Below are 25,790 nucleotides of genomic sequence, written 5' to 3' on the forward strand. Positions count from 1 at the left end.
AATATGGTGGGAAAGTGTTTCACTAAAATATGTTATAGGGGCCAGCAGGTGGCATGGTGGTTAAGGATGCTGGACTCCCACATGGCTGACTACGGTTTGAGTCCTGGACCTGGTAGCTTCTTTTCTCACTTTCCTCTCTCTCTCTCAACTGTCCCTCTCTGGTTAAATTTTAAAAAATAAATAAATAAAAGTTAAATAATTCTTAGGGTAAAAAATGTTATAAATATCTCCCTCCAAAAAAGAAAACTATACTAAGGCATATTATTTCTAAGTGGCTTAAAAATCAATAACGAACAAAAAATTCTTAACAGAAAGGGTGAAATAAAAATAAATTATATCAGGGCCAGCAGGTGGCATGGTGGTTAAGGCTCTGGACACTCCCACATGGCCGACCACAGTTCAAATCCCAGACTTGGTGGCTTGCTTTCTCACTTTCCTTCTCTCTGTGTGTTTGTCTTTCTCTGGTCAAATGAAAATAAGTAAATGAATAAATAAAATTAAGTAAATAATTCTTTTTAAAAATAAAAAAATTATGTCCAGATGAATAAAGACAAAATAGGGGACTTCTCAATGGAAACAATGACTATGTACGCCATCATAAAATGAAGCAAAATATTTAAATTGCTGAACAAAATTTAACAGCATAGCAAGATCTATCTAGCAAAAATATCTTTCAAATGTGAACATGAAACTTTGGGAAATAATAAATGTTTACTATTTCAATTATAATGATGACTTGACAACTGTAAACCTGTATCACCATAAAGCAAGGGTCTAAAAATGGTATGAACTCAATATAAGGGTGTGGTAAGCGTAACTCCTCCTTTATCATTTCTCTTTTTTTTGGAGAGGTTTTTGCTATAGGGAGTGTATGCTGACCAGAGAAATAGAAAGTGAGAAATCATGCTGCAGTCCATTCTGGTCATTCTCCTCTCGGGATCTTGGGCGTGCACACACACACGGCCAGTCTGAGTTTAAGCCACCAGGTCCGGGACTCGAACAGCGGTCGACTACACGGGAGTCTAGTGACATAGCAATTACATCAACTGCTGGTCCCCCTCCTCTATCATTTCTAAAAGACTGAAAGTTATAATGATGCTGTGGAAGAACTAAGAGAACTCTTAAGAAGAAGTTTAATACTCTATAAAAACTAGATAAAGAAAGTTTTGTTTCTGTCTAAACTTTTCTTGGTAATGCCCTGTGAATATTTAATTCCACGCCTCAAAAGTAGAAGTTGTTTTTCTGTTTTTTAGTTTTGCTATAGGGTATGTGCTCTAGTGCGGGGTGGGCAGAGAGAGAGAGGGAGAAATCACCTGCCAGGAGTAATGGCCATGTGGCAGTCCCTTCTCCATTCTTCTCTCAGGATTTTGGGCACATATGCACACACACCTGGCATGTTTTTCAAGTCACCAGGTCCAGGACTTAAAACTATACAGTTGGGGAAAAAAAAAAAAACTAAAAACTATACAGTTGGGCATATGGGATCCAGCTGCTTTAACCACTGTGCCACAGGCTGGACCCCAAATTTAAAATTTTTAAAAGAATTATTTAACTTTATTTTATTTTATTTGGTTAAAGAGGAACAGAGCGAGAGAAAGTGAGAAAGCGAGCTGCCAGGTCCAGGACTTAAACCTCCCTCAGTCAGCCATGTGGGAGTCCAGCACTCCTAACCACCACACCACCTACTGCCTCGAAGAAATTAAAAGTTTTTAAGAGGAAGAGTTGCTGGCATATTTAAAATGTAACAGATGGAATTTAATGGCAGTCTGGACATAGCTAAAGAGAATTATTCATGAGCCGAGATTGTGCATAGGACATTTCCTGTTTAAATTTTCAACCTTAAAAAAAAAATAGAAGATATGAAAGTTTAAAGGAACAGAGAACAGATAAAAGGAGTCTCATATACATCCAATTGGAATTCCAGAGAAAAGATAACAAAGAGTACTACAGATGCAATTATTTGGGGAAATCACTGACTGAAAGACAAATCCTAATTCAGATTTCTAAAGAATTTTAGTTACTATTTATACTGTCTTTAGGTATTTCTGAGCATATGTGGTATATCTTGTGATTCTGAAACAGTTCATAAAGTATATAGTCTTGAGGCCAGCAGGCTGCATGGTGGGTAAGGCTCTAGACTCCCCACATGGCTGACCACAGCTGGAGTCCAGGGCCTACAGCTTGTTTTCTCAATTTCCCTTTCTCTCTGCTCAAATTTTAAAATGATCATAAATAAAATAATTCTTTAAAAAAAGTATGTAGTCTTATTTGATACACACACACAAACACACACTGAATTCTACTATTTGCCAAGAAGTGTTCAAAGGCTTACATAGAGATACCATGGTAAACTAGTTACAATAAGATCCTGTTCTGGCCTAGTCACCATGGTGTGGCAGCAACACAAGGCTCTGCAATGTTGAAGGTCATATGGACAACGGGGGTTTGGTTTCTGGTTTGACCTGTGCACGCTGGACGTGCATTGTGTGCCTGAGGTGCTGGCTGGGTGGGACAGCTGGCAAGAAGACTGTGGGATCAGACCCTATTGAGTGTGCTTCTTTCTGTCGGTCATGAAAGACATCAATTTAAAAAAATAGAGTCCTGTTCTTCCTTTCCTTATACTCTAATTAAAAAATAAAACAAATTTACATGGTATGATAGGATAGATGGAACATAAGTGGCTCAAAATTCTAGATTAGGGGCCAGCGGGAGGCATGGAGGTTAAGGCATGGGATCCCAATGGCCAGCTGCACGGTTCAAGTCTTAGACCCAATGGCTTGAAAATCATGTCAGGCGTGTGTGCATGTGCCCTAAATCCTGAGAGGAGACTAAAGAAGAAGGGACTGTGGTGTAGCCAACTCCCCCAGGGGGTGATTCTTACTCTCCCCCATCCCCTGCTGGAAAGACCATGCACCTACAGGAAAAACAAAAAACAAATGTGGATTAGGTATACAGAAAAGGATTCTTGAAGGTGTGGTGGCATTAATACTAGTATCTCAAAGATGAAGACCCGGCACACTGCAAGAGATCAGAGATGAACAAAAAATAATCAGAGATAGGTATGTAAAGGAAAATGATTGATCCAATATTTGTGATAATATTAACAATTAGTGTAATTTTAATTTTTCCCGTAAAATATTTTCCAACTCATTTGTCCCTATGACAAATAGGTAATTAATACTGTTCTCATTGCATTCCTTTCTCAGGTCTTTTTTTTGAGGGGGAGAGGTTTTCGCTATAGGGCACGTACGCTCGCCAGACAGAGAGAGACAGAGAGACAGAAAGCAAGAAATCACCCCTCAGGGGGGATGGTCACGCCGCAATCCCTTCTCCTCTTGGAATCTTGGGCACGCACACACACGCACCCGGCGTGAGTTTTAAGCCACCGGGTCCGGGATACGAACCGCGGTCGACTACGTGGGAGTCCAGCGACCCAGCCATTACGCTAACTGCTGGTCCCCAGGTCTTTTTTCTGATATTTCTCTTTTTCAATCTAAACACAGCCATACCAGGTTTTTCTTTTTTTAGTCGTAAGCAATCACTCTGTTGATTAAGCCTGTGGGTTCCTTACATAACTGAATACCCTAATAGGCCCACAAACCATAAAACTGAAGTTAATGTGGCTCTGTTTCAGCAAAAATAAAATTAATTAATTATATTTTATAGATACTCACTAAGATAATCTACTATAGAACCATATATTCAATTTGATACAAAAGACTACAAAATTCCAAGATAGCAAGAACAGTGTAAGTTTCTCATTATTTTATATAAACATCACCTACCATGGTACCTAGTACCTGGTGAGCACTCAAATACCTACCTCCTGAACAAACCAGACTAATATGAATACTGAACACAGTTCAAAAAACAAACCATCTTATGTCTGACCAAAAAAAATTTGTATCTCATGAAAAAGACAAGCTTAAATAGAATTTTTTTTGGGGGGGGAGAGAGTTTTTTTTTTGTTTGTTTTGGGTTTTTTTTTGCTATAGGGCGTGTGCATTCACCAGACAGAGCGAGACATAGAGACAGAAAGCGAGAAACCCCCAGGGGGGATCGTCACACCGCAATCCCTTCTCCTCCATTCTCCTCTCAGGATCCTGGGCACGCATGCACACGCACGTGTGAGTTTTAAGCCACCGGGTCCGAGATGCGAACCGCGGTCGACTACGTGGGAGTCCAGCGACATAGCTATTACGCTAACTGCTGGTTCCCAATAGAAATTATTTTTTAAAGTTTACATAACTATAATATTTCATGAGAAGAGGGAATAAAGTGAGAGAAAGGGAGGGAGGAACAGACAGATCAACAAATGTGGGAGATGCCCAACAGAGTCTTCCAGCCTTAATCTACCCTCAGCCAGCCAAGATCACAGGCAAGCATGTGCACACCTGGTATATAGAGGGAAACCTTGGGGGCCAGGCAGGTGGGCATGGTAGTTAAGGTAACTGGATCCCACACACCAGCTGTGTGATTTGAGACAGGATGAGATTAGACAAGGATTACCAGACAGCAGGTGCTATGAAGCTGACACTGAAAAGGAAAAAAAAAAATTAGAGGTCAAATAGTTCTGGAAGGTATAATTCTACCTGAATTCTATTTTCAGAGAGGAAGATACTTTGATAACCTCCTTTGGCATCCACCTGAGAAACCAAAACAGTTACACCTTTAAGGAAAGGACTAGGCCCTGGAATAAGATCTACCCTAGACTTGTTCTATGCTAATTCTAAAACCAAGCCTTGACAAGATTTTCCAAGAAATAGAGTTCAGAAGTTGAGTCTACCCAAGTTAGAGGGGCTGAGGAAACACCTAGGGTTTCCCACAGATCTTACTAATACAACATAAAACGAAGCTTGTACAAGATCACAATGACCAGTCAACAATTGCCTTCTAAAACAATGAACAGTCTATAGAGAAAGAAAAAGGAATCTAGAATTTCTATGGTGAATTTTCTACAATATCCAAATAGCAATATGAGGGCCAGCAGGTAGCATGGCTGGATCCTATATGTCTGACTACACAGTTAAGTCTTGGATCCACAGCTTGAAAAACATGCTGGGCACCTGTTCATGCTTGCCCAAAATACCAAGAAGAAAATAAAGACTGAACCATGGTGTGGCTACCATCCCTGCAGGTACTTTCTCATAAGACATATGAGAACTGATATACACAGGAAGAAATGAGGTAAAACAGAAATGGTAATAAATCAATAAATGTAAAACAGTATGTTTTGTTTTCCTTTTGTTAAAAAAAAAAAAAAAGTATCATCAGGTAAAAAATAATTCAACTTATCCAACCTCTACCCTCTGTACTATGGTCAAAAGTATAAAAATACGATATGGCAATAGTAAAGGATAGGGACTGGATAAACTAAACGATTCTTTTGTAAAACTGCAGTATGTATGAAGTGAGAAATACTACAAGATTTTAAGTATGTGCCCTACAGCAAATTTTAAAATAATTATCATTATAAATAAATAATTCTTGAGGAAAAAATAGTAATAACAGGGACCAGCAGATGGTGCAACGGCTACATTGCTGGATTCCTATGTAGTTGACCATGGTTTGAGTCCCGGATCCAGTAGCTTAAAACTCACACCAGGTGCATGTGGGTGAATACCCAAGATCCAGAGAAAATAGAGGAGAAGGGATTGAAACATGGCCATCCCCCGGGGGTTGATTTCTCGCTCTTTGTCTCTCCAAGAGCGCACATGCCCTACAGCAAAAATCTCTCAAAAAAAAAAAAAAAAAAGGGACCAGCAGTTAGCGTAATGGCTATGTCACTGACTCCCATGTAGCTGACCGTGGTTCGAGTCCCAGATCCGGTGGCTTAAACTTACACTGGGTGCATGTGCGTGTGTGCCCAAGATCCCAAGAGGAGAATGGAAGCGAATGGAGGAGCAGGGATTGCAGCATGGCCAGCCCCCCTGGGTGTGATTTCTCACTTCCTATCTGTTTCTCTCTGTCTTTCTGGCAAGCGCACACACCCTATAGGAAAAAAACCTCTACAAAAAAATAAATAAATAAAATTAAGAGGTATAGCTTAAAAAGTCAAACTTTGTAAAATAGATGTAAAATAGAATACCTAAAAAAGATTTATAAATTTTAAGATAGGCAAGAAACAAAAGAATAAAACAGAGAGAAAAAATAGTAAATGGTGGACTTAAAACTAACCATAATAACATTAAATGTAACAAGATTAAGCATTTCAACTAAGAGTTTCTACTCAGAAGGAGCCTGCAACTATTCATGTAACTGAAAACTGATTTCAGTGAAATACACACATACCTGAAAATTCATATATTTAGGCAGTTCTACTACTTTTCTTTTCTTTTCTCTTTTCTTGTTAAACTGCCAAAGGGCACAGGCACTCCCCAGATGAGGGGCATGGTCACGCTGCAGTACCTCAGCCCACCTTCAGTCAGAATTCTGGGCACACACACAAGCCCAGTGTTTCTCAAGCTTATGGGAGGCGGGACTTGAACCACAGTGGGCCATGTGGGATCCAGCTTTCTATGCACAGCACTTAACTAATGTGATAAGGGGCTGGTCCAACTTGTCTTCTTTTTTCCTATATCTAAATTAATAAACATTTCTTGAATGAATGAGATTCATAAATTTATGTCAAATATTGTTCTGTGTCCTCAGAAGTCATTTGTGAATAAAACAAAGACATCTACCTTAATGAAATTTACATTAGAATGGGAAGAATACAAAAGTAAGTTAAAGATATTTAGAAGGTAATCATTGCTACTTAAACAGAAAACAATTAAGCCAAGATAAGGAAGATTAGGAACAAAAGAACAAACTGCAATTTCAGACAGTGTTACAAGTTAAATCTCTCTTAAAGTTTCATTTAAACAGAACTTGATGGATATAAGGAAGTCAGCTATGTAAACAAGTGCAGCAAAAAGTTCTAAGAACAGGCCAGCCCCCAAAGAGCAGCAGTTAAACCCTGTGCATAGGGGGCTGGATTTGAATTCTGGCTCCACATGCATACATGCCCAAATCCTAAAAGGATGGAGAAACAAAGGAAAAACAGATTATGAAGTAACCACATCCCACTGGAGGATGCACACACATGTGCATGCACAGGCTCTTTCCTCCTCTGGCAAACATATGCACCCTTTAACAAATTTCTTTTTAATTTAAAAAAAAAAAAAGTTCCTAGCAGAAAAGCAAGCACAGCACAACAACCATCCCTGAAATGTTTGAGAAACATCAGGGAAGCCAGAGTAGATGTACAGAGGTAAAAGGAGAGTGAGAACAGTAGTAGATAAAGAACAAGTGTAGGGTTTCTTGGCACATGGCAAGAATTCTGACTGGAGCTTTTCAGCAAGACACTCACACAGTCTGGCATGAGATTCATTCTAGCAATTGTGTTAAAAATAAATTGGAGGGAGGCCAGCAGGTGGTATGGTGGTTAAGGTGCAGATACAACCTAGCCAATTCCTCTGTTCAAGTCTCAGACCCGGCAGCTTGAAAAATCATGCCAGGCACACGTGTGTGCATACCAAAAATCCCAAGAGGAGAATGGGTTGTGGCACAGTCATCCACCCTGGAGAGTGATTTCTCACTTCCTCTCTCTCTGTCTCTCTCAGGCGAGTGCATGTGTCCTAGGATAAAAACCTAAAATAAATAAATAAATAAATAATGAATAAATAAAAATAATCAAACTGAACTAACACTAAAAAAAGCATGCCATCGACACAGAAGAATATTACCATACTCCAGGCAAGAAATGATGGTGGCTAAGACCAGGCTAGCAATGGAAGCAGTAAAAGGCTGTGGGATTTGGACATAAATTTAGAAGGTATAGCCAAGAAGATGTTCTGGTAAGTCAGGTTTAGGTATGAGAAAAAAAAGTCAAGAACGGTGCCAACATTTTGCTCTAGGAAACAGAAAAATGCACTGAGATGGGGCGAGGTTGCCAGTTGAAAAGGGTCTAAGGAAGATGATCAGTAGTACAATTTTAGATACTTGACAAGGCAGACATTCAAGTAGAGATGTCAGGGTCTATAGGACAGACAAATCTGAAAGTTTGGGAGCACTGAGCTAGAATGATCGATTTGGATTTAATTAACATATTTAAAGCCATAAGACTAAAGGTATAGATATTGGTCTAAGCCCTGGCACATTCAACACTACAAGAACAAAGAAAAAGATCACGTGAGTCTTGAAAGTGATCAGTCTGGTATGAAAAAAACTAAATGTGATCTTCTGGTGGCCAAGTAAATAAAATGTATCAAAGGGTCCAGCAAGCAGAGTTGTGGTTAAGGCATATGGGTCCCACATGACCAACAACACAGTTCTAGTACCAGACTGTTACGTAGAAAAACATGTGAGTGTGTTTTTGGATACGCTTGTGCATCCATGCCCAAAATCCCGAAAGGAGAATGGAATAGGAGGGATTGTGGCATGGCCATCCCACCTGGGGGTTGGGGGTGGGGTGGGGTGGAGTACTTCCTCACTCTCTCCTGACAATTTTTTTTTTAATGTATTAAGGGAATAGGGTGCTGATACATGTCAAATGGTGCTGGTATATAAGGTTTTTAAGATGATGACTGAGAAATGACCACTAGACTTAGTAACATAGCGGTTATTCATGACCTTGCAAAGAACAAAGTTTGCAGAATGCTGGTAGTCAAAAGTGTATATATTTATGAGAGTGGACAGGAGGAACTGGAAGCCCTGATCCTTTCAAAAAGTCTGCCATGAAGAGAAACAGGGACAGCTACTGGCAGAAGTGAAGGAATTATACTTCCTTTGATTTTTAAAGATAAAAGAAAAAAGAGCAGCACACTGAAATACTGATGGGAGTAATAGCTAGAGACTGAGAAACTGTCAATTTGGCAGAGAGAACAGCAAATCACTGAAGCAATGCCACTGGCTACATGAAAGGGGATGGAATCTAGTGTGTAAGAAATTGGCTCTCTATAGGAAGAAAGTTGAAAAAGGAAACAAATGTAAAAATGTCGGTACAGGTGCTTGGTAGAGAAACAGACATGGCAGAGGGAATCTGTAAAAGTTCTTTTTGAATTCCTTCCATTTTCTCAATGAAATAATCTATACTACTATCCGGGAGTGAGAGTGGAGGATGAAATACTGGACACTGAAAACAGCAAAAGGTGTGCCTGCCTGCAGTGGGGCAGTTAAGCACTCTGCATAGTGTGTGAGAGTCCCAGTGGCTTGAAAAGCATGTCACCAAAGTTGGCCGTGTGGGATTAGACTCCCTTAACCACTAGGCAACAGGGTCGGCCAAGACTTAATTTTTAAAAACTTAAAACATAAGAGGCCAGCCATGGCCTGGTGGTTGAGGAAACTGGATTTCACATGGTGGACCACATGGTTGAGTCCCAGACTCAGCGTCTTGAGAAACATGCTAGGCATGTGTGCACGCATGCCCCAAAATTTTGTGAGAATGGAGAAATGAAGGAAAAAGGATTGCTGGTATGATCAAGCCCCACTGTGGGGTGCTTTTCCTGCTCCCGCTCCTCTCTTTGGTGAGTGCACATGCCCTCTAGCAATAATGATGTGAACGTAAGCATGGTTTCTATACAATACCAAGAATCTACTTGAGGACAATGGTCTCTCTTCTGTCTACTTTAAGGAAGAATGTCTCTCTGCATCTCACTGGCAAATGCACATGCCCCTGTCAATGAAATAAAACTTCTCAAGGAGCCAACATGTGACACAGTGGCGAAGGTGCTGGATTCCCATAATGGCCAACTGTGGTGTGAGTCCCAGACCTGGCAGCCTGAAAAACTGCACCAAGCACACACATGCCCAAAATCCTGAAAGGAGAATGGAGGAGACTGGATTGTGGTGTGGCTATCATCGTGGGTGGGTGTGTGTGTGTGTGTGTGTGTGTGTGTGTGTGTGTGTTGCTTTCTCACTTTCCCTTTCTTTGTATCTCTCCAGCAAGCACACAAACCTTATGGCTAAAACCTTAAAAACAAACAAACAAACAAACTTCTCAGGTCACCCGATAGCCATAGAAGTGCTGTGCTGTACACGGAAAGCTACATCCCAAATGTGTGACTGCTCTTTGAATCCCAGTCCCAGCGGCTTGAAAAACACAACAGGTACATGTGAGTATATGCCCCAAATTCTTCTGGGATGGAGAAATAGCAGAATGACCATGACCTACTGTGGGAGTTCTCTCTCCCTCTCTCTCTCTCTCATACACGTATTCCTCCGGCAATTAAAAAAAAAAAAAAAGAAAGAAAGAAAGCTTGTCAACATTTTTCAAAAGATCTCCATTGTCAAAAAATTTAATGGATGTGGTTCCACCTTTTCCCAAAGACCTCCTTCACAGAGTCCTCAGTACTCTATCTCTGTCTCTGTCTCTCTGGCAAGCACACACATCTCTACCACAAATTTCTCAAAAATAATAGTAACAGCTTATAATAAGTAAATTGTTATTGCATACTTACATGCTATGCATTTAATGGGAACACTCTTAGTCACTCCACCAAACAATAAAGTTTGTAAAGTTAGTAGCACATTTTCTTCAATTAAAAGACAGATATACACACCTAAAATTGAGTTTATCATCTTTATCACTATGTTGTGTAGCATTTTTTTAAGTGGGTGAGGGAGGTCAAAATTATAACTAGACACCATATAAATCAACAATTATGGAATGAAACTAAATTGACGGTCAGAGAAAAATTCAGGACCAGCTAGTAGTGGTGATTAAAGCAGCTAGATCCCACATGGCCAACTGAGTGGTTTGACTCCCAGTCTCTGTGGCTTGAAAAACATGCTGAGAATGTATGGTATGTGCCCAAATCCCAAGAGGTGAATAGAAGAGAAGAGGCTGCAGCACAGCAAACTCCCCCTCCCCCACATGGGGTGCTTTCTCTCTCTCTCTCTCTCTCTCTCTCTCTCTCTCTCTCTCTCCCCACCTCTCTCCAGCAAGCACACATGCAAATTAGCGGGGAAAAAAAAAGAAAGAAAAAATCTCACATTTTTGATAAACTAAGGATTTAACATAAGAATCTAAAAAAAGTACAAATTTGAGAAAGGAAAAAATAAAAATAAAAGAGAACAATAAGAACTAGATTACTTTTAAAGTGTAAGACAAATGAATTCAAGAACTATATTGCCAAAAACCAGCAGAGAGCGTGGTGTTAAGGCGCTGAACTTCCACATGGTCAATCATGGTTTGAGTTCTAGACCTGGCGGCTTAAAAATCATATCAGGTATATGTGCATGCATGCCCAAAATCCCAAGAGGAGAACGGAGAAGAAGTGAATGCGGTGTGGCCATTCCCCCGAGAGGTGATTTTTATAGTTTCCCTCTCTCTGTCTTTCTCTAACAAGCTTTTGCCGTATGGCAAAAACCTTAAAAAAAAAAAAAAAAGCCACAGATCTATGCCTAAGCTAATAAAGAATAAATAAATAAAATCAGCTATACAACATCATAAATAAGAAAGAGCTATAACCACAGATCTTTATAAAATCTTAGTGCTGTTTAATTCAAAGTTACTATATTTTAAAATTTCTACAAAATAGGTGATTTCTAAGACAGTGTAAAATGATTGCAATTGCAGAAGAGCTGGAAAACCTGACTTGATCAATGAGCATGGAAAAAATGCAGACTCTTTTTTAAGAGAGATTTTTGCTATAGGCACGTGCACTCACCTGAAAGACAGAGAGAGAAGACAGAAAGTGAAAAATCACACACACGCACCCCCCACCCCCAGAAGAGATGGCCACACCGCAATTCAGACTCTTAAAAGAACTATCCCTAAAAGTCCTTAAGTCTAGACAGAGGAAGGAGCAGTAAAGACAGAAAAGGATAGAGGGTTAAGATTAACACTCAGAGGGTCAGTAGGTGGCATGGTGGTTAAGGGCGATGGACTCCCACATGGCCAGCCGCAGCTCAAGTCCTGGACCTGGTGGCTTGCTTTCTTACTTTCTCTCTCTCTAAATAAAAATAAATAAAGATAAATAATTCTTAAAAATAAAAAGATTTACATTCAGAAGTGGACGAGTGTAAACAGCTATCCTAATAAATAAGAAAAGTGTTCTATAAGTCTAAGAAATTATATGTCTATAAAAAAGAAATTATATGTATAAATGGATTGGGGGTAGAGGTTCTTGCTAACAGAGTATAAGTGGGAGATAACAGGTTGTGTAGTAAAGAATTAAACTTTGCCAAAGAGAGTTCTAACTTTTTTGTCTATAGTTACTGACAGGTAATCTCTAAGGCACTGAAATGTCCTGTCTGATAAAAGTATCCCCATGTATTGGGGACTTTAAATCAAGCCAGAGTCTATCCTAACATGAGCTACTGTGGGAGATTTAGGGCGCCAACTATCATATCATCCTTAGGAGGAGTTGTCCTAGAAGTCAGAAACTGAGGGCTGCCACGGGTTTTCATGATGAAGGCCGAATACAAATTCTGGATGCCAAGCCCTGGGTGAGCTTCCCTAGTTAGCAATAATCTATGAGTGTTAACAAACATCGTTGCTTGAGGAGTTACCAGTGTGCATGACTCCACTTGGAAGAGGACCACTGGAAGTTTCACATTTAGAACTCTCCTGGACTTTGCTCCATCCATCTTCCCACTAGGTGATTTTAATCTGTATCCTTCCACTGTAATTAATAACCCTGAGTAAAACTGCTTCTAGTAAGTTCTGTGAATTCTAGCAAATTATTAAACCTGAGGGTAGCCTTAGGGAGTCCCAACCTTATAATGTCAGAAATGAGGTTTATCATGTAGACTGCTCCCTAATTATATAGCTAGAATGACCCCGACTTACTGAAATAATACATGGCTGAGGGAAGAGGAGGACGTGGGACCAGCAGATAGTGTAATGGTTACATTGCTAGACTCTCAAGTAGTTAACCGCAGTTCTAGTTCCAGACCTGGTGAATTAAAACTCACGCTGGGCACATGTGCATGCACGCCCAAGAGGAGAAGGGATTGCAGTGTGGCCATCCCTCTGGTGGGTGATTTCTCGCTGTCTCTGGCAAGCACTTGAGCCCTATAGCAAAAATCTTTTACCAAAAAAAAAAAAGAGGAGGAGGAGGAGATCGGGCAAGAATTGATGAACCTCTGATTCCTGGATGGCTACCTAAATCATTCACAGTATGGAACTACAAGCCATAGCTACAATAGGTAAAAGTTACTAATGGAATTTAGAAATGGTAGATCCAATTCCTGAGAAGTTAACTCACCAGATAAATGTGGAAATGTAAATTAATCATTGAAAAAGCTTATTGTGGGGCCAGCAGATGGGAGTAATAGTTAGGTCACTGGACTCCCACATAGTTGACCACAGTTTGAGGCCTTGGACACTGCGACTTAAAACTCACGCCAGGATCCTTTGCATGTTTGCCCCGAATCCCAAGAGGAGAATGGAGAAGGGACTGCAACCGTGGCCATGTCCTCTAGGGGGTGATTTCTTGCTTTCTGTCTTTCTCTGCCTCTCTATCTAGAGGGTGCACACATCCTATAACAAAAATCTCTCTTAAAAAAGAAAAGAAAAGAAAAGAAAAAAATTCATTGTACAATTCTTTGTTACTGTTATCTTTAATAGCTAAAATGGCAATACAAGAGTACTGGGATTGATCCTAACACTGGGGTCAACCTCAGATTTCAGCCCATCTCGGTCTCAAAGTCACTCCAAAAGGAAAAATTATGCTGAGACATGAGACAGCAGCTCTATGACTTCTGATCACAAAAAGGTAGTCCACATGAGGAAAAAACAACCAAAAACTACTGAAACCAGGGAGTATAATACAAAGGAGCTGTTGCACTTTATGGATCAACACTGTCAGATTCCTGAGGGAAAATCTTTACTAAAATGGACTGAGTGATTAACCCAGAGGCAGTATCTTTGGTTTTGAATGCCACAGAATGGAAGAGCATGTTTGGGTTAATGCAACCCAACTGTACACTACTGAATGACCATAGGTGCCAGACACATAGCATGTTATTCCTCAGGGGACAGATTGGTAGACTAGGTAAAAGCCACTGTAAAATATTTTTTACCCTAAAAAAGGCAATTGTCCTTTTCTTCTTGTCCTATAAATGCCAAATAGAAATCCCCAGAATAAGCAGCTAATATGTTTCTTACGTGAGCCATGGTAGACTGACACTGTGATGATTGGGATAATTGTCTAATTAATACGCCTCATCATACACGATGAACACTGTGATTATGGGAGCACCTCTTCTGTGAACACCACACGTAACCTTACTGTGGAAAATCTAATGAGGATATGCGAAGGAATATCAGATTTATTGTCTCAGCTTCCCTTTTTGGGGTCTTAACAGATGCTAAGACAATTATAGTGACTCATAAGAAAACAAAGAAAGATAAAGGGGACAGGTCAAGGGATTTATCCAAGCAAGACAGAAATCTTCTGATGGTTATTTCAAAATGGAATAGATAAAATAGACATTTACAGGGTTGAAACAAAGGTCTTAATGTAGCACTACCAGAGGGCTAGATGGACCAAGGGGAGTCCCTGCTAGTTCCTGACATTAAATGGCCTTGAACTAGCTCAGCTCTGTTTCACTCCCTCCCCCCTTTGGAGAAATTTTAAAGCCAAAGGGCAAAAGTGACAATGAAGAACTGGACCTCAAACTACCCAGGCTATTGTGAAGCAAATTAGTCAAGACAAAGAAAGGAGATACAAAAGTCCTCTAACTCAACCCCAACTGAAGAAACAGTATTTATGTATGTGTGAAAAAAAAAAGCCTGGGTGACAGATAAGAGACATTTCTTGACAGGTTAGTTCAATGCACTGTGATTACAAAACCTTCTAAAGTTCTCACAGATGCTTAGACTGTGAGGAGGCAATGGTTCATAGGATTACAGCCAAGTAATTAAATTATATTAAAATTAGAATATACTGGGACCAGCAGTTGGCGTAATGGCTGTGACTGGACTCCCATGTAGTCGACCGCATTTCAAGTCCCGGATCCGGAAGCTTAAACTCACACCAGGTGCATGTGCATGTGCATGCCCAAGATCCCAAGAGGAGAATGGAGAAGGGATTGCGGGTGGCCATCCGCCCTGCAGGGTGATTTCTCGCTTTCTATATCTCTGTCTCTCTCTGTCTTTCTGGTGAGCGCACACACCCTATAGCAAAAACCTTTAAAAAAAATAATTAGAATGTACTAACAGACTTGAAGTACTTTATCTGAATATACTACTAGACAGTGACTAGTGAACTGACTGACTAGTGAACACCCCACGTGCCTACTATTATTGTGAAACAGAAGGCAGGTAAGTTCATCTAAAGGCCAGTCTTGATGGGACATGCTAAATGAGAACCAACCACTTGAACTACCCAAACCCACAATGGTTGTTAATTTGAGATAGTACAGAATGCCTGATGGACAAAAGGAGGTTATCATTTAATGCAAAGTGAGAGGCTAGAATGCCAGTGCCAATGAATTCTCTGTACAAGAAACCTATGTGACCTATGAAAAAAGTAGATGGCTCACTGAGACTAAAAGTCAACTACTGGGTTGTCATGATGCATTTTTGCATAGAAAAATATGTCAGGACTTTCCCAACAACCTAATATTAAGGTTTAAATAAAGTAGTGCTGCCATAGCATCAGCAACCTCTGAAATGGTCTTAACAATTCAAAAACTGATAGCGGGATAAAGGAGAGTGGCGCTCAGTGACTGACCTTGCAAATGTTTTTGTTTGGTTGGTTTCCTTTATCTCCATTGTGAAAAAGCCACAATCTGTTTTCACATGGAAGGGATTCCAATTTATACTTAACTATATTGCTACATGGTTATTTCAACTCACCAGCTCACTGTCACAATTTGATTAAAAGAGATTTAGATTTGATGCAGGTCCCAAGTGTAATAATGCACTTTATTGATGATGATATGGTAATATCATAAACTGAAAAACAAGGAAGGACTAACATCAATGCAATGGGGCCACACATTACTAGCAGGGGTGGGTTGATGAAACCAGCAGAGGTCCAAGAGCCTGTCCAAATAGTGAAATCCTTAGGATTCAATCACAGCTACTCATAAAATTTCACAGATTAAAAAAAAAAAACAAAACTGCTGTCACCACCTACTCCTGGAACTAAACAAGAAGTCCTGCATTTGATTGGCATATTTGGATCTGGGGGGACACATATTCTACCTCAGGGAATATTACTAGCTCTTAACAATGAAACTTTCTCTCTCTCTCTCTGTCCCTCTCTGGTCAAATTTAAGTAAATAAAAATAAATAAAGATAAATAATTCTTAAAAATAAAAAGATTTACATTCAGAGGTGGATGAGTGTAAACAGCTATCCTACTAAATAAGACAAGTGTTCTATAAGTTCTATAAGTCTAAGACATGCCTAAATTACAAAAAGTAGTCAATATCGTAATAATTTTGGGGACCCTAAGGCCCACATCCAGTCACGAATTTGGAAGTGTCAGCAACATAAACTTAGGGAGACTTGAGCTTATGGCAAAATCCTGTGAGTGCCAGTCAGAGGAAACCACTAGGACTTTTTTTTTTTTTTGGCAGTTTTTCACTATAGGGCGTGAGCGCTCGCCAGACACAGAGACACGGAGACAGAAAGCGAGAAATCACCCCCCAGGGGGGATGGTCACGCCGCAATCCCTTCTCCTCCATTCTCCTCTCCGGATCTTGGGCATGCACACACACGCGCCCGGCATGAGTTTTAAGCCACCAGGTCCGGGATGCGAACCGCGGTCAACTACATGGGAGTCCAGCGACATAGCCATTACACTAACTGCTGCTTCCTGAAACCACTAGGACTTTTGACTGGAGTTTCAGAATAGATCCAAAACAGTTCAGATAAAAGAGATTCATAATACCTAAGTACTTTTTTTTTTTCCTTTTTCCTTTTGGAGAGGTTTTTGCTATAGGGTGCGTGCACTTGCCAGAAAGACAGAGAGAGACAGAGAGACAGAAAGCGAGAAATCACCCCCCAGGGGGGATGGCCACGCCGCAATCCCTTCTCCTCCATTCTCCTCTCAGGATCTTGGGCACGCACGCACACGCACCCGGCGTGAGTTTTAAGCCACCAGGTCCGGGATGCGAACCGCGGTCAACTACATGGGAGTCCAACGACATAGACATTACACTAGGTACTGGTCCCAGTACGTAAGTACTTTTGAATTCTGGGTTATAGCAGGTTTAAAACCCAGAGAGTTAACAACTATGCTTACTGTGCTGATAATTTCCTAATTTTTCCTGCAAATTACACACAATGGATATCGGACATACCCATAGGAATACTAACTTTTCAGATTAAAGCCTACACAGTTGGGACCAGCTGTTAGTGTAATGGCTATGTCTCTGGACTCCCACGTAGTTGACCGCGGTTCAGGTCCCGGACCTGGTGGCTTAAAACTCACGCCGGGTGCGTGTGCGTGCGTGCCCAAGATCCCGAGAGGAGAGTGGAGGAGAAGGGATTGCGGCGTGGCCATCCCTCCTGGGGGGTGATTTCTCGCTTTCTGTCTGTCTGTCTGGCGAGTGCCGTATAGCAAAAACCTCTCCCCCCCAAAAAAAAGCCTACACAGTCTAAATATATTACATTACACTTGGAAAAAGCTTTTTTGAACCATAGGACCAGCAATCAAAGAAATAATACAACTTCATTCTTACACACTCGAAGCCACCTAATGATACATTTAACAATATTCATAAGACAATTAGATATAAACAAGGAAATCATTAAATAATTTATCAAAACACATTGCTTCAAGAAATAAAATATATAAAATGTAGATTTAAAATACTAAGAGACAAAATTATAGGATCAATATTTGCTTTAAGAATAAATAATTTTGCAAATGCATTTTATAATATTTCTTGGTATGCAATTAGGATATCTGTACCTATGTTCTTTGTGTTCCAATAGCTGACAGTCTCTACATGTCAGTCTATCGCATGTTTCACAGAAAAGTTTCAACTGTTCTTGTTTGTGTACAGGGCAGAAAACAGGGCGCTGACCAGATGCTCCAACAGACTCTGTAGTAAAATAAACAAATATTTTTTAGCCAAACATAAATTTTTTATCTGTCTAAATTCTTATTAATGCTGATATTCAAAGGTTATAAAGAATAAGAAGAAAATGCAACAGGGATTGCGACCAGCAGTTAGAGTAATGGCTGTGTTGCTGGACTCCTGGACTCCCATGTAGTTGACCGCGGTTTGAGTCCCGGACCCGGTGGCTGAAACACACGTTGGACACATGTGCATGCATGCCCAAGATCCTGAGAGGAGAATGGAGAAGAAGGGACTGCGGTGTGGATCCCCCCTGGGGGGTGATTTCTCGCTTTCTGCCTCTCTGTCTCTATCTGTCTGGCAAGTGTATGCGCCCTATAGCAAACCACCCCCCCAAAAGCAACAAGGGCAAAAGAGGGAGGTTAATTAAAATTATTAAAATTGATCGGGGGAACCAGCAGTTAGCATAATGGCTATGTCACTGGACTCCCATGTAGTCGACTGCGGTTCGCATCCCGGACCCGGTGGCTTAAAACTCACGCCGGGCGCGTGTGCGTGCGTGCCCAAGATCCCAGGAGGAGAATGGAGGAGAAGGGATTGCAGCGTGACCATGCCCCCTGGGGGGTGATTTCTCGCTTTCTGTCTCTATGTCTTTCTGTCTGTCTGGAGAGCGCACGCGCCCTATAGCGAAAATTTCTCCAAAAAAAAAAAAAAAAACTGATTGGGACCAGCAGTTGGCGTAATAGCTATGTGGCTGAACTCCTTTGTAGTCAGCCGCGGTTCAAGTCCCGGACCAAGTGGCTTAAAGTTACCCTGAGTGCATGTGCGTGTATGCCCAAGATCCCAAGAGGAGAATGAAGGAGAAGGGACTGTGGCATGGCCAGCCCCCCTGGGGAGTGATTTCCTGCTTTCTGTCTCTCTGTCTCTCTCTGGCGAGCGCATGCATGCCCTATAGCAAAAACCTCTCCTAAATAAATAAATAAAAATTTTACAAAACCGACCGTTCTTACCTGAGACATCTTCTTTTTTCCTGATCAAGTGATCTTTAGTGAATTTTACTCTTTGATGTGCTTCGATACATGTCTTACACAGCCACTCTCCACATTCTACACAGAAGCCAACTGCACTTGCATTGTCTTCACAACTAGTACATACCTAAAAGAGGAAGTAAATACTTACCTAAATTAAATTGACAAACTATAAATCCACAAAATAAAAGATACAAATTTACTAATTTACTCTCAAATATCCTGGCATAAAACAAAATTACTGTGTTACCCATTTATCTTCAACAAAATCCTTTTCCTTCATTTTCAAACATTTAGGTATAAAAGCTAAGACTCAGAACACAACATCTACACAAGATTTGTCTTTTAAGTAATGATTATAGTCTCATCTAACCAAGTTTGTGGGTACAGAAAAAGTTTTCCTCAATTTGAAATATAGAACTGTACCAGAACTATTCTAAATTATTTACTCAAAGATGTTTTTCTTATTGTTTTGATATCAAGATAGGAATATAAAGAAAAACTGAGAAGCATACCTGTTCTGATTTCTCATCAGAACTGCTAGGAGCTTCAGATGTGTCTTTCACAAAATAATTATCCACCAGGTCTATCTGTCTGCATTCTTGCCGGCATACCGGGCACCGTATTACACCAACTACAACATAAAATCACAACAATTAAAAAATACTCTCCGGTTAATAGGGAAATTGTACATGATGCCCATATGGAAACTGTTCATTCATATGTCATAAATAAGACTGAAAAAAGTGATGAGCATCAGAAGATGATTAAAATAACCCACTGAGTTACTCCTTCCAAGGGAAAATGTACCCTACTTAGGAGGAGAAAATAAGCATTAATATGTCCCCCCAAGAAGTACTTCTTTATTACAATGCACGGTTAGCTACACAATGACCACAAAACAAATACAGGTCCTAAGCTCTATTTTGGAACCTATGGATGCTACTTTACATGGCAAAAGGAACTAGGGACTTGGTGGATATGATTAAAGCACCTGAGAAGGAAAGATAGTTCTCTGGATTATTTAACAGCCCAAAAATGTAATCAACTGACCTAACAAAAGGGAGGCAGAGAAAAATTAAACTACAGAGTAACAGAAAGCAATTGATAATAGAAGCAGAGATTTAAAGTGATGCAGAAAAAGACAAGTGACTACTAGATGTTAAAAAAGACAAAGAAACAGACTGTTTCCAGAGCCTCCAGAAGGAACCAATCTTTACACTTTGTTGTTCGGAGAAACTGGTTCCAAACTTCTAGGGCCCAGAATGTAAGAAATTAAGATGTGTGTTTTTTGTTTTGTCTTGTTTTGTTTTAGGTTTTTGCCATGGATGCGTGATGCACTTAAACAAGAGAGAGAGACAGATGGTAAGAGGGCAAGTGAAAAATCACGCAGTACCACCACTGCCTCCAGAGGGGATGGCCACACCACAATCCCTTCTCTTCCATTCTTCTCCTGGGATTTTGAACACACATGCACACACACCCAGCATGATCTTCAAGCCATCAGGTCTAGGACTTAAACAGCTGTCAGCTACATGGGAGTCTAGTGCCGTGAGCTGACCCCTAGTGAGTTGTTTTAAGCCAAGTTTGTGGCAATTTTGTCACAGCAGCAATAGAAACTACTTATAAAATCATTTTACACATTTTTAAAAGTTTATTTATTTATCATTATTATTATTTGCTACAGGGCATGTGTGCTCGCTCACCAGAGAGAGAGAGCACAAGCAAGTGAGGAAGACAGAGAGAGAAAGAAAGTGAAAGAAAGAAAGCAAGCTGCCAGGTCTGAGACTCGAACTGCAGTCAGCCATGTGGGAGTCCAGCACTTTAACCACCACGCCACCTGCTGGCCTCCATCTTACAAATTTTTACTTCAAAGATACCTGAACTTATTATATTAATAAGGGAAGAAAGATAATCTGTGCCTTTCTGTGCTAGTGTTCTACCATTTATCAGATAAGCTACTAAAGGAACATATAGGAGATAAAGTTAAGAACTAAAAAATAACGGGCTGGCCCCATGGCTGCCTTAACAGCGATTAAGTGCCGTGCAGGGGAGGCTTGATCCCATGCGGCCAACTGCAGTTCACATCCAGACTCCTGTGGCTTAAGAAACTCTCTGGGCAGGTGCAGGTATCACTGGGATCCTCACAAGATGGACGAAAGGACTGCAGCGTGACCGGTTGGAGATGTACATACTAATTCCCTCTCACATGCACAAATGTAACCTCTGGCATTTAAAGAAGAAAAAGACCTAAAACACAGCACCAGAGTAAACGCTATAAACTATTATAATTACGTGTCAGCCACAGAATAGAGGACATAGGATAAATGACATAACCCTTGTCTTCATGAAATAGTTAAAAATTAATTTATAATTTTGGCATTTATAATGTACACCACAGGAAAAAGAAACATCATACAAAGACAGAGAGCAAGCAAAGTCCCCCAGAGATAAGTAGTACACAAACTAAATAAATACACATTCGGATGGAAAATGAAAATACGGCATTATGAAAGCAAAAATATCAGAATTTCATGGGAGAAACAGAACATTGTTAAAACAAATGCAAATACATAATTATATACTTGGGAAAAAAATATTGCTTTCCCAGAGCTGTTTTATCTTTATTATCACAGGGTGTACGCACTTAGCAGAAACAGACAAAAGAGAAAGGAAGAACAAAGCACCCCTGCCCCCACAGTGAAGCACAGTCATGCCCCGATTCCTTTTCTCCATTTGTCCATTCTCTCGAGATTGGGGCAAGTATACACACAAGCCTGGCATGTTTTTCCAGGTTATCAGAGCCAAGACTCAAGTTGTGGTGGGGCATATAGGATCTAGTTCCTTTAACCACTAGGCCACAGGGCCTGTCCCAAAATTTCATTTCTACAGCATACGATTTATATACTTTACAAAATAGTATCCAAAATGCATGTAAACACCCTCCTCAAAAGAAATAAACACCAAAAAATTCAAACCAAAGAAAATGGTACAGTGAAAAGAAAGAAGAAAACGAATATAAATATTTTCAGGTTTGAGGAGACACTAATTAAAAACCTTTGGCCCAGTCCGGTCCAGTGGTAGTTAAGGCGGCTGGATCCCACATAGCCGACTCCACCGTTGGAGTCTCAGACCTGGTGGCCTGAAAAATCATGCCAGGAGCACATGCCCGATAGCAAAAACTTAAGGAAAAAAGGAGAGATAATGGTCTAGGAGTTCAGAACTGAAGAAATAAGCCCTCAGAGACTGCAATATACATCCTGAGTCTACGCCTAGATACAGCATAAGAATGACACAAATACGGAGGGAAAAAAGGCAATCAGACTGACCACAGGCCTCACTAGTAAAAGAGAATACCAAAGAAACAAGAGTGATATTTTCAAAGCTTTAAGGGAAAATTAACAGTCAACAAAGAATTTTATATTCTAATAAAGCCTTATTCAAGAATACAAGCAGACCCAGCTTTGATGGCACAGTCAACAGCATACTGAACCTCAGTGCTGGAAGCCACGTGGTCAACTGCAGGTTGGTATACAAACAGAGTTAAAGACATGCCAGGTGTGCATATCAGAATCCTGATGAACTGGATGGATGTGGAAAGGGTATCATGGTATGATGAAACACTATGAAAACTGCCTCTCCCAATCTCTCTCTTGTGCATGTGCTCTCTCGCTCTTGCTCTCTTGCTCTCTCTCTCTCTCTCTCTCACAAATGAAATATTCTTCAGAACATTTTTTTAAAAGAGTAGGAGCAAAACATTTTCAGATTTATAACAGAACACTGCTCATTGCTAAAATTAGTAAAGCATAAAGTTGAACCACACAAAATTACCAATATCAAACCACTTGTGATCTGCAAATATAGCAAATCTTTACAGTTCAATCTAGTGTTTAACAAAACGAAAATATTTAAAAGTGTGATGCAAAAAATACTTAGCAAAGGCATCAATAAAACAGCTGTTACATCTAAATATGCACTGACTAAAAGAAGACATAAAGATATCTAAATACTAGTTTGGGAGATTTGAAAAAGATGAAATTAAAAGATCAAGTTTTCAGGGTATTTTGTTTAAGGAGAGTTTTTTTTTTCTTTTTTTGGAGAGATTTTTGCTATAGGGCACATGTGCTTGACAGAGAGACAGAAACCAAGAAATCACTCCCCAGGGGGATGTCCACACTGCAATTCTCCCCTCAGGATCTTGGGCACACATGCACACGCACCCAGTATGAGTTTTAAGCTGCCAGGCCTAGGACTCAAACAGAGGTTGACTATGTGGGAATCCAGCAACGTAATTTTTATGCCATCTACTGGTTCCAAAACTTCAGTTTTAAAAAATCACTCTTGGGGCCATAATATTTAAACAAAACAAAACAAAAGAATAAAAACAAAAATTACAAATGAAAAATACAGACAGGACCACGCATGTAGCACAGTGGTTAAACACTGTGTGGAGGGAGCCAGATTCCACATGGTTGACCATGGTTCAACTCCCAATTTGGCCCATGGAGGACTGAGAGGAGTCTTCTATCTTTCTTTCTTCCTTTCCTTTTTATTTCTCTCTCTGATACATGCATGCATCCTTTAACATAAAAAAAGGTAAAGATATATTTTTAGGCAGATTAGAGAATTGTGGGAATTTATTTAGATCTATGGCCTCTACTTACTTGAGTTAGGAACCAGTCACTGATGAGAGAATTTGGAGTTGAGTGTTCAAAGTCTGGGTTGAATAATACAGACAACGGGGGAAAAGAAGAGAATAACAACACTGTCAGATGGTGCCCAAAGCCCCAAATTTGAAAGGCATAACCACTATCGCCTATTCATCTCTATTCCCACTCTATGGAGACAAATGATAGGTATGTTGGAAGCAATACACTTTCACTTAGGGATGAAGGCAACAAAATTAACAACTAGATTCTGAACCAACAGGTCACTAATCTTTTTTACAGAAATGTGATGGCAATGGGTGACAGCAATGGAGGTAGTAGCATATATCTGTTAGCAGGATTATGAAGAGCTGGAGATACAAAATGTTGAAATACATTGCCCACTCGTACAAAAAACTGGAAATGAAGAAAAGGAAAGAGAACGATTTCTCAAGCAAGACTGAAATAAAAACACTGCAGATATGATACAGAAAATGACTAAAATAATTTATAACCAAATTGGTTTAACTTCTACAAAACAATACCATAGAGTAAAATAAACAGGTTATGTGGGTCAGTATCCAGCAAATTTCACAAGCTGCTTTTACCCTCATGTATGAAACTGGCTTAAGTTGAAGCCACAGTTACATATGGCTACACATGTACACAAATGATTACATAAAACGGGATACTGATATTAAACATAATAAATAAAATACATTTAGAAAATTAATTAAGCTGGGTTGGCAGGCGGCGTGGTAGTTAAGGGCACTGGACGACCACATGGCTGACTGCAGTTTGAGTCCCAGATTTGGTGACTTGCTTTCTCTCTCTCTCTGTCCCTCTCTGGTCAAAGAGGATAAAGAAAGAGAAAGAGAGATAGGAAGAGAGAAAGAGAGAAAGACAGAGAGAGAGAAAAAGTTAAATAATTTTAGAAAAAAAAGAAACTGCATTAAGCATGAATTTGACAATAAAGTTTATTTTTTTGTTTTGTTTTGTTTTTCTTTTTGGCTATAGGGCACATGCACTCCCCAGAAAGGAACAGCAGCTCCCTCCTTAGAGTTTTTTGGGTATATTGAAGGAACACACACACATGCACACACATTTTCTCAAGCTGCCTGGTATGAGACTCAAACCTTGCAACCAGCCAAGTGGGATCCAGGTGTCTTAACCACCAGGCCATGGTGCTGTCCCTCTTTGTATTCTTAAAGCTACTTACATTATTAAAAACGGGACCAGCAGTTGGCGTGATGGCTATGTCACTGGACTACCATGCAGTCGAGTGTGGTTTGAGTCCCAGACCTGGTGGCTTAAACTCACGCTGGGAGTGTGTGTGTATGCCCAAGATACTGAGAGGTGAATAGAGGAAAAGGGATTGCGGCATGGCCATCCCCTCTGGGGGGGTGATTTGTGATTTCTCCCTTGCTGTCTCTCTGTCTCTGACTGTCTTCCGGCAAGCGCATGCGCCCTATAGCAAAAACCTCTCAAAATAAAAAAACTTAACTGAAATTCAATAAGCTTAATCAGAATAGTATGAGTAAGCTCACTATCAAATATAGTAATGTGATTCCAATATGTTATCCAAGTTTTTTCAGTATTTAAATAAATTTGTATACAAATAACATACTTTACAATTGGTGATACTGGTAAGTTAGCCTATCCTTTAATTTTTCCTAAGTTTATTATTTTTTTTTCTCCATGAGAGATAGAGACAGGAACCCCAGTGAGGTCCTAACACTGCATTCCAGAAGGCCCAGCTCACAGGGATGTGCAAGTGACTGGCGCCTGGAGGTACCCAACTTGAACTAAGAACTGTCCAATGTGGAACTGGCTCACAGAGTATTACATTTCACTTATGCCACCTATTTATTTTTTAAATGCAGTTTTAAACAGTAAAACAACTCAGGTAAGAATTTATTAAGAGTGATTTTTGGATTGGCTCCATGACACATCAAGAGAAACTGCATCCCACGTGGTGACTGCAGTTTGAATCACCAGCCTCATCCACTTGAAACACATCAGACACACACCAATGTCCGAGATCCAACAGGCCAGATGACTAGAAGGGATCATGGCATGACCAAACCCTGTGGAGGGTGCTCTTCCTGCCTTGTTCTCACTCTCAAATATACGAACTCTATCATGAATA

At 40.2% G+C, this 25,790-nt stretch overlaps 1 protein-coding gene across 1 annotated transcript in view; it reads right to left on the bottom strand.

The window, feature by feature from the left end:
* TRIM33 (tripartite motif containing 33) overlaps positions 1-25,790 on the bottom strand; it is a gene marked incomplete at its 5' end in the record, with an annotated part of 131,472 nt that overhangs the window by 58,217 nt on the left and 47,465 nt on the right. Inside the window, 3 exon segments of the mRNA XM_006149664.3 lie at positions 17,859-17,991; positions 18,978-19,122; positions 19,511-19,629. Coding sequence (XP_006149726.2) covers positions 17,859-17,991; positions 18,978-19,122; positions 19,511-19,629 — 397 coding nt within the window.

Source organism: Tupaia chinensis, unplaced genomic scaffold, assembly GCF_000334495.1.
Source record: "Tupaia chinensis unplaced genomic scaffold, TupChi_1.0 Scaffold000270_2, whole genome shotgun sequence".
In the NCBI taxonomy this organism is placed as follows: Eukaryota; Metazoa; Chordata; class Mammalia; order Scandentia; family Tupaiidae; genus Tupaia; species Tupaia belangeri.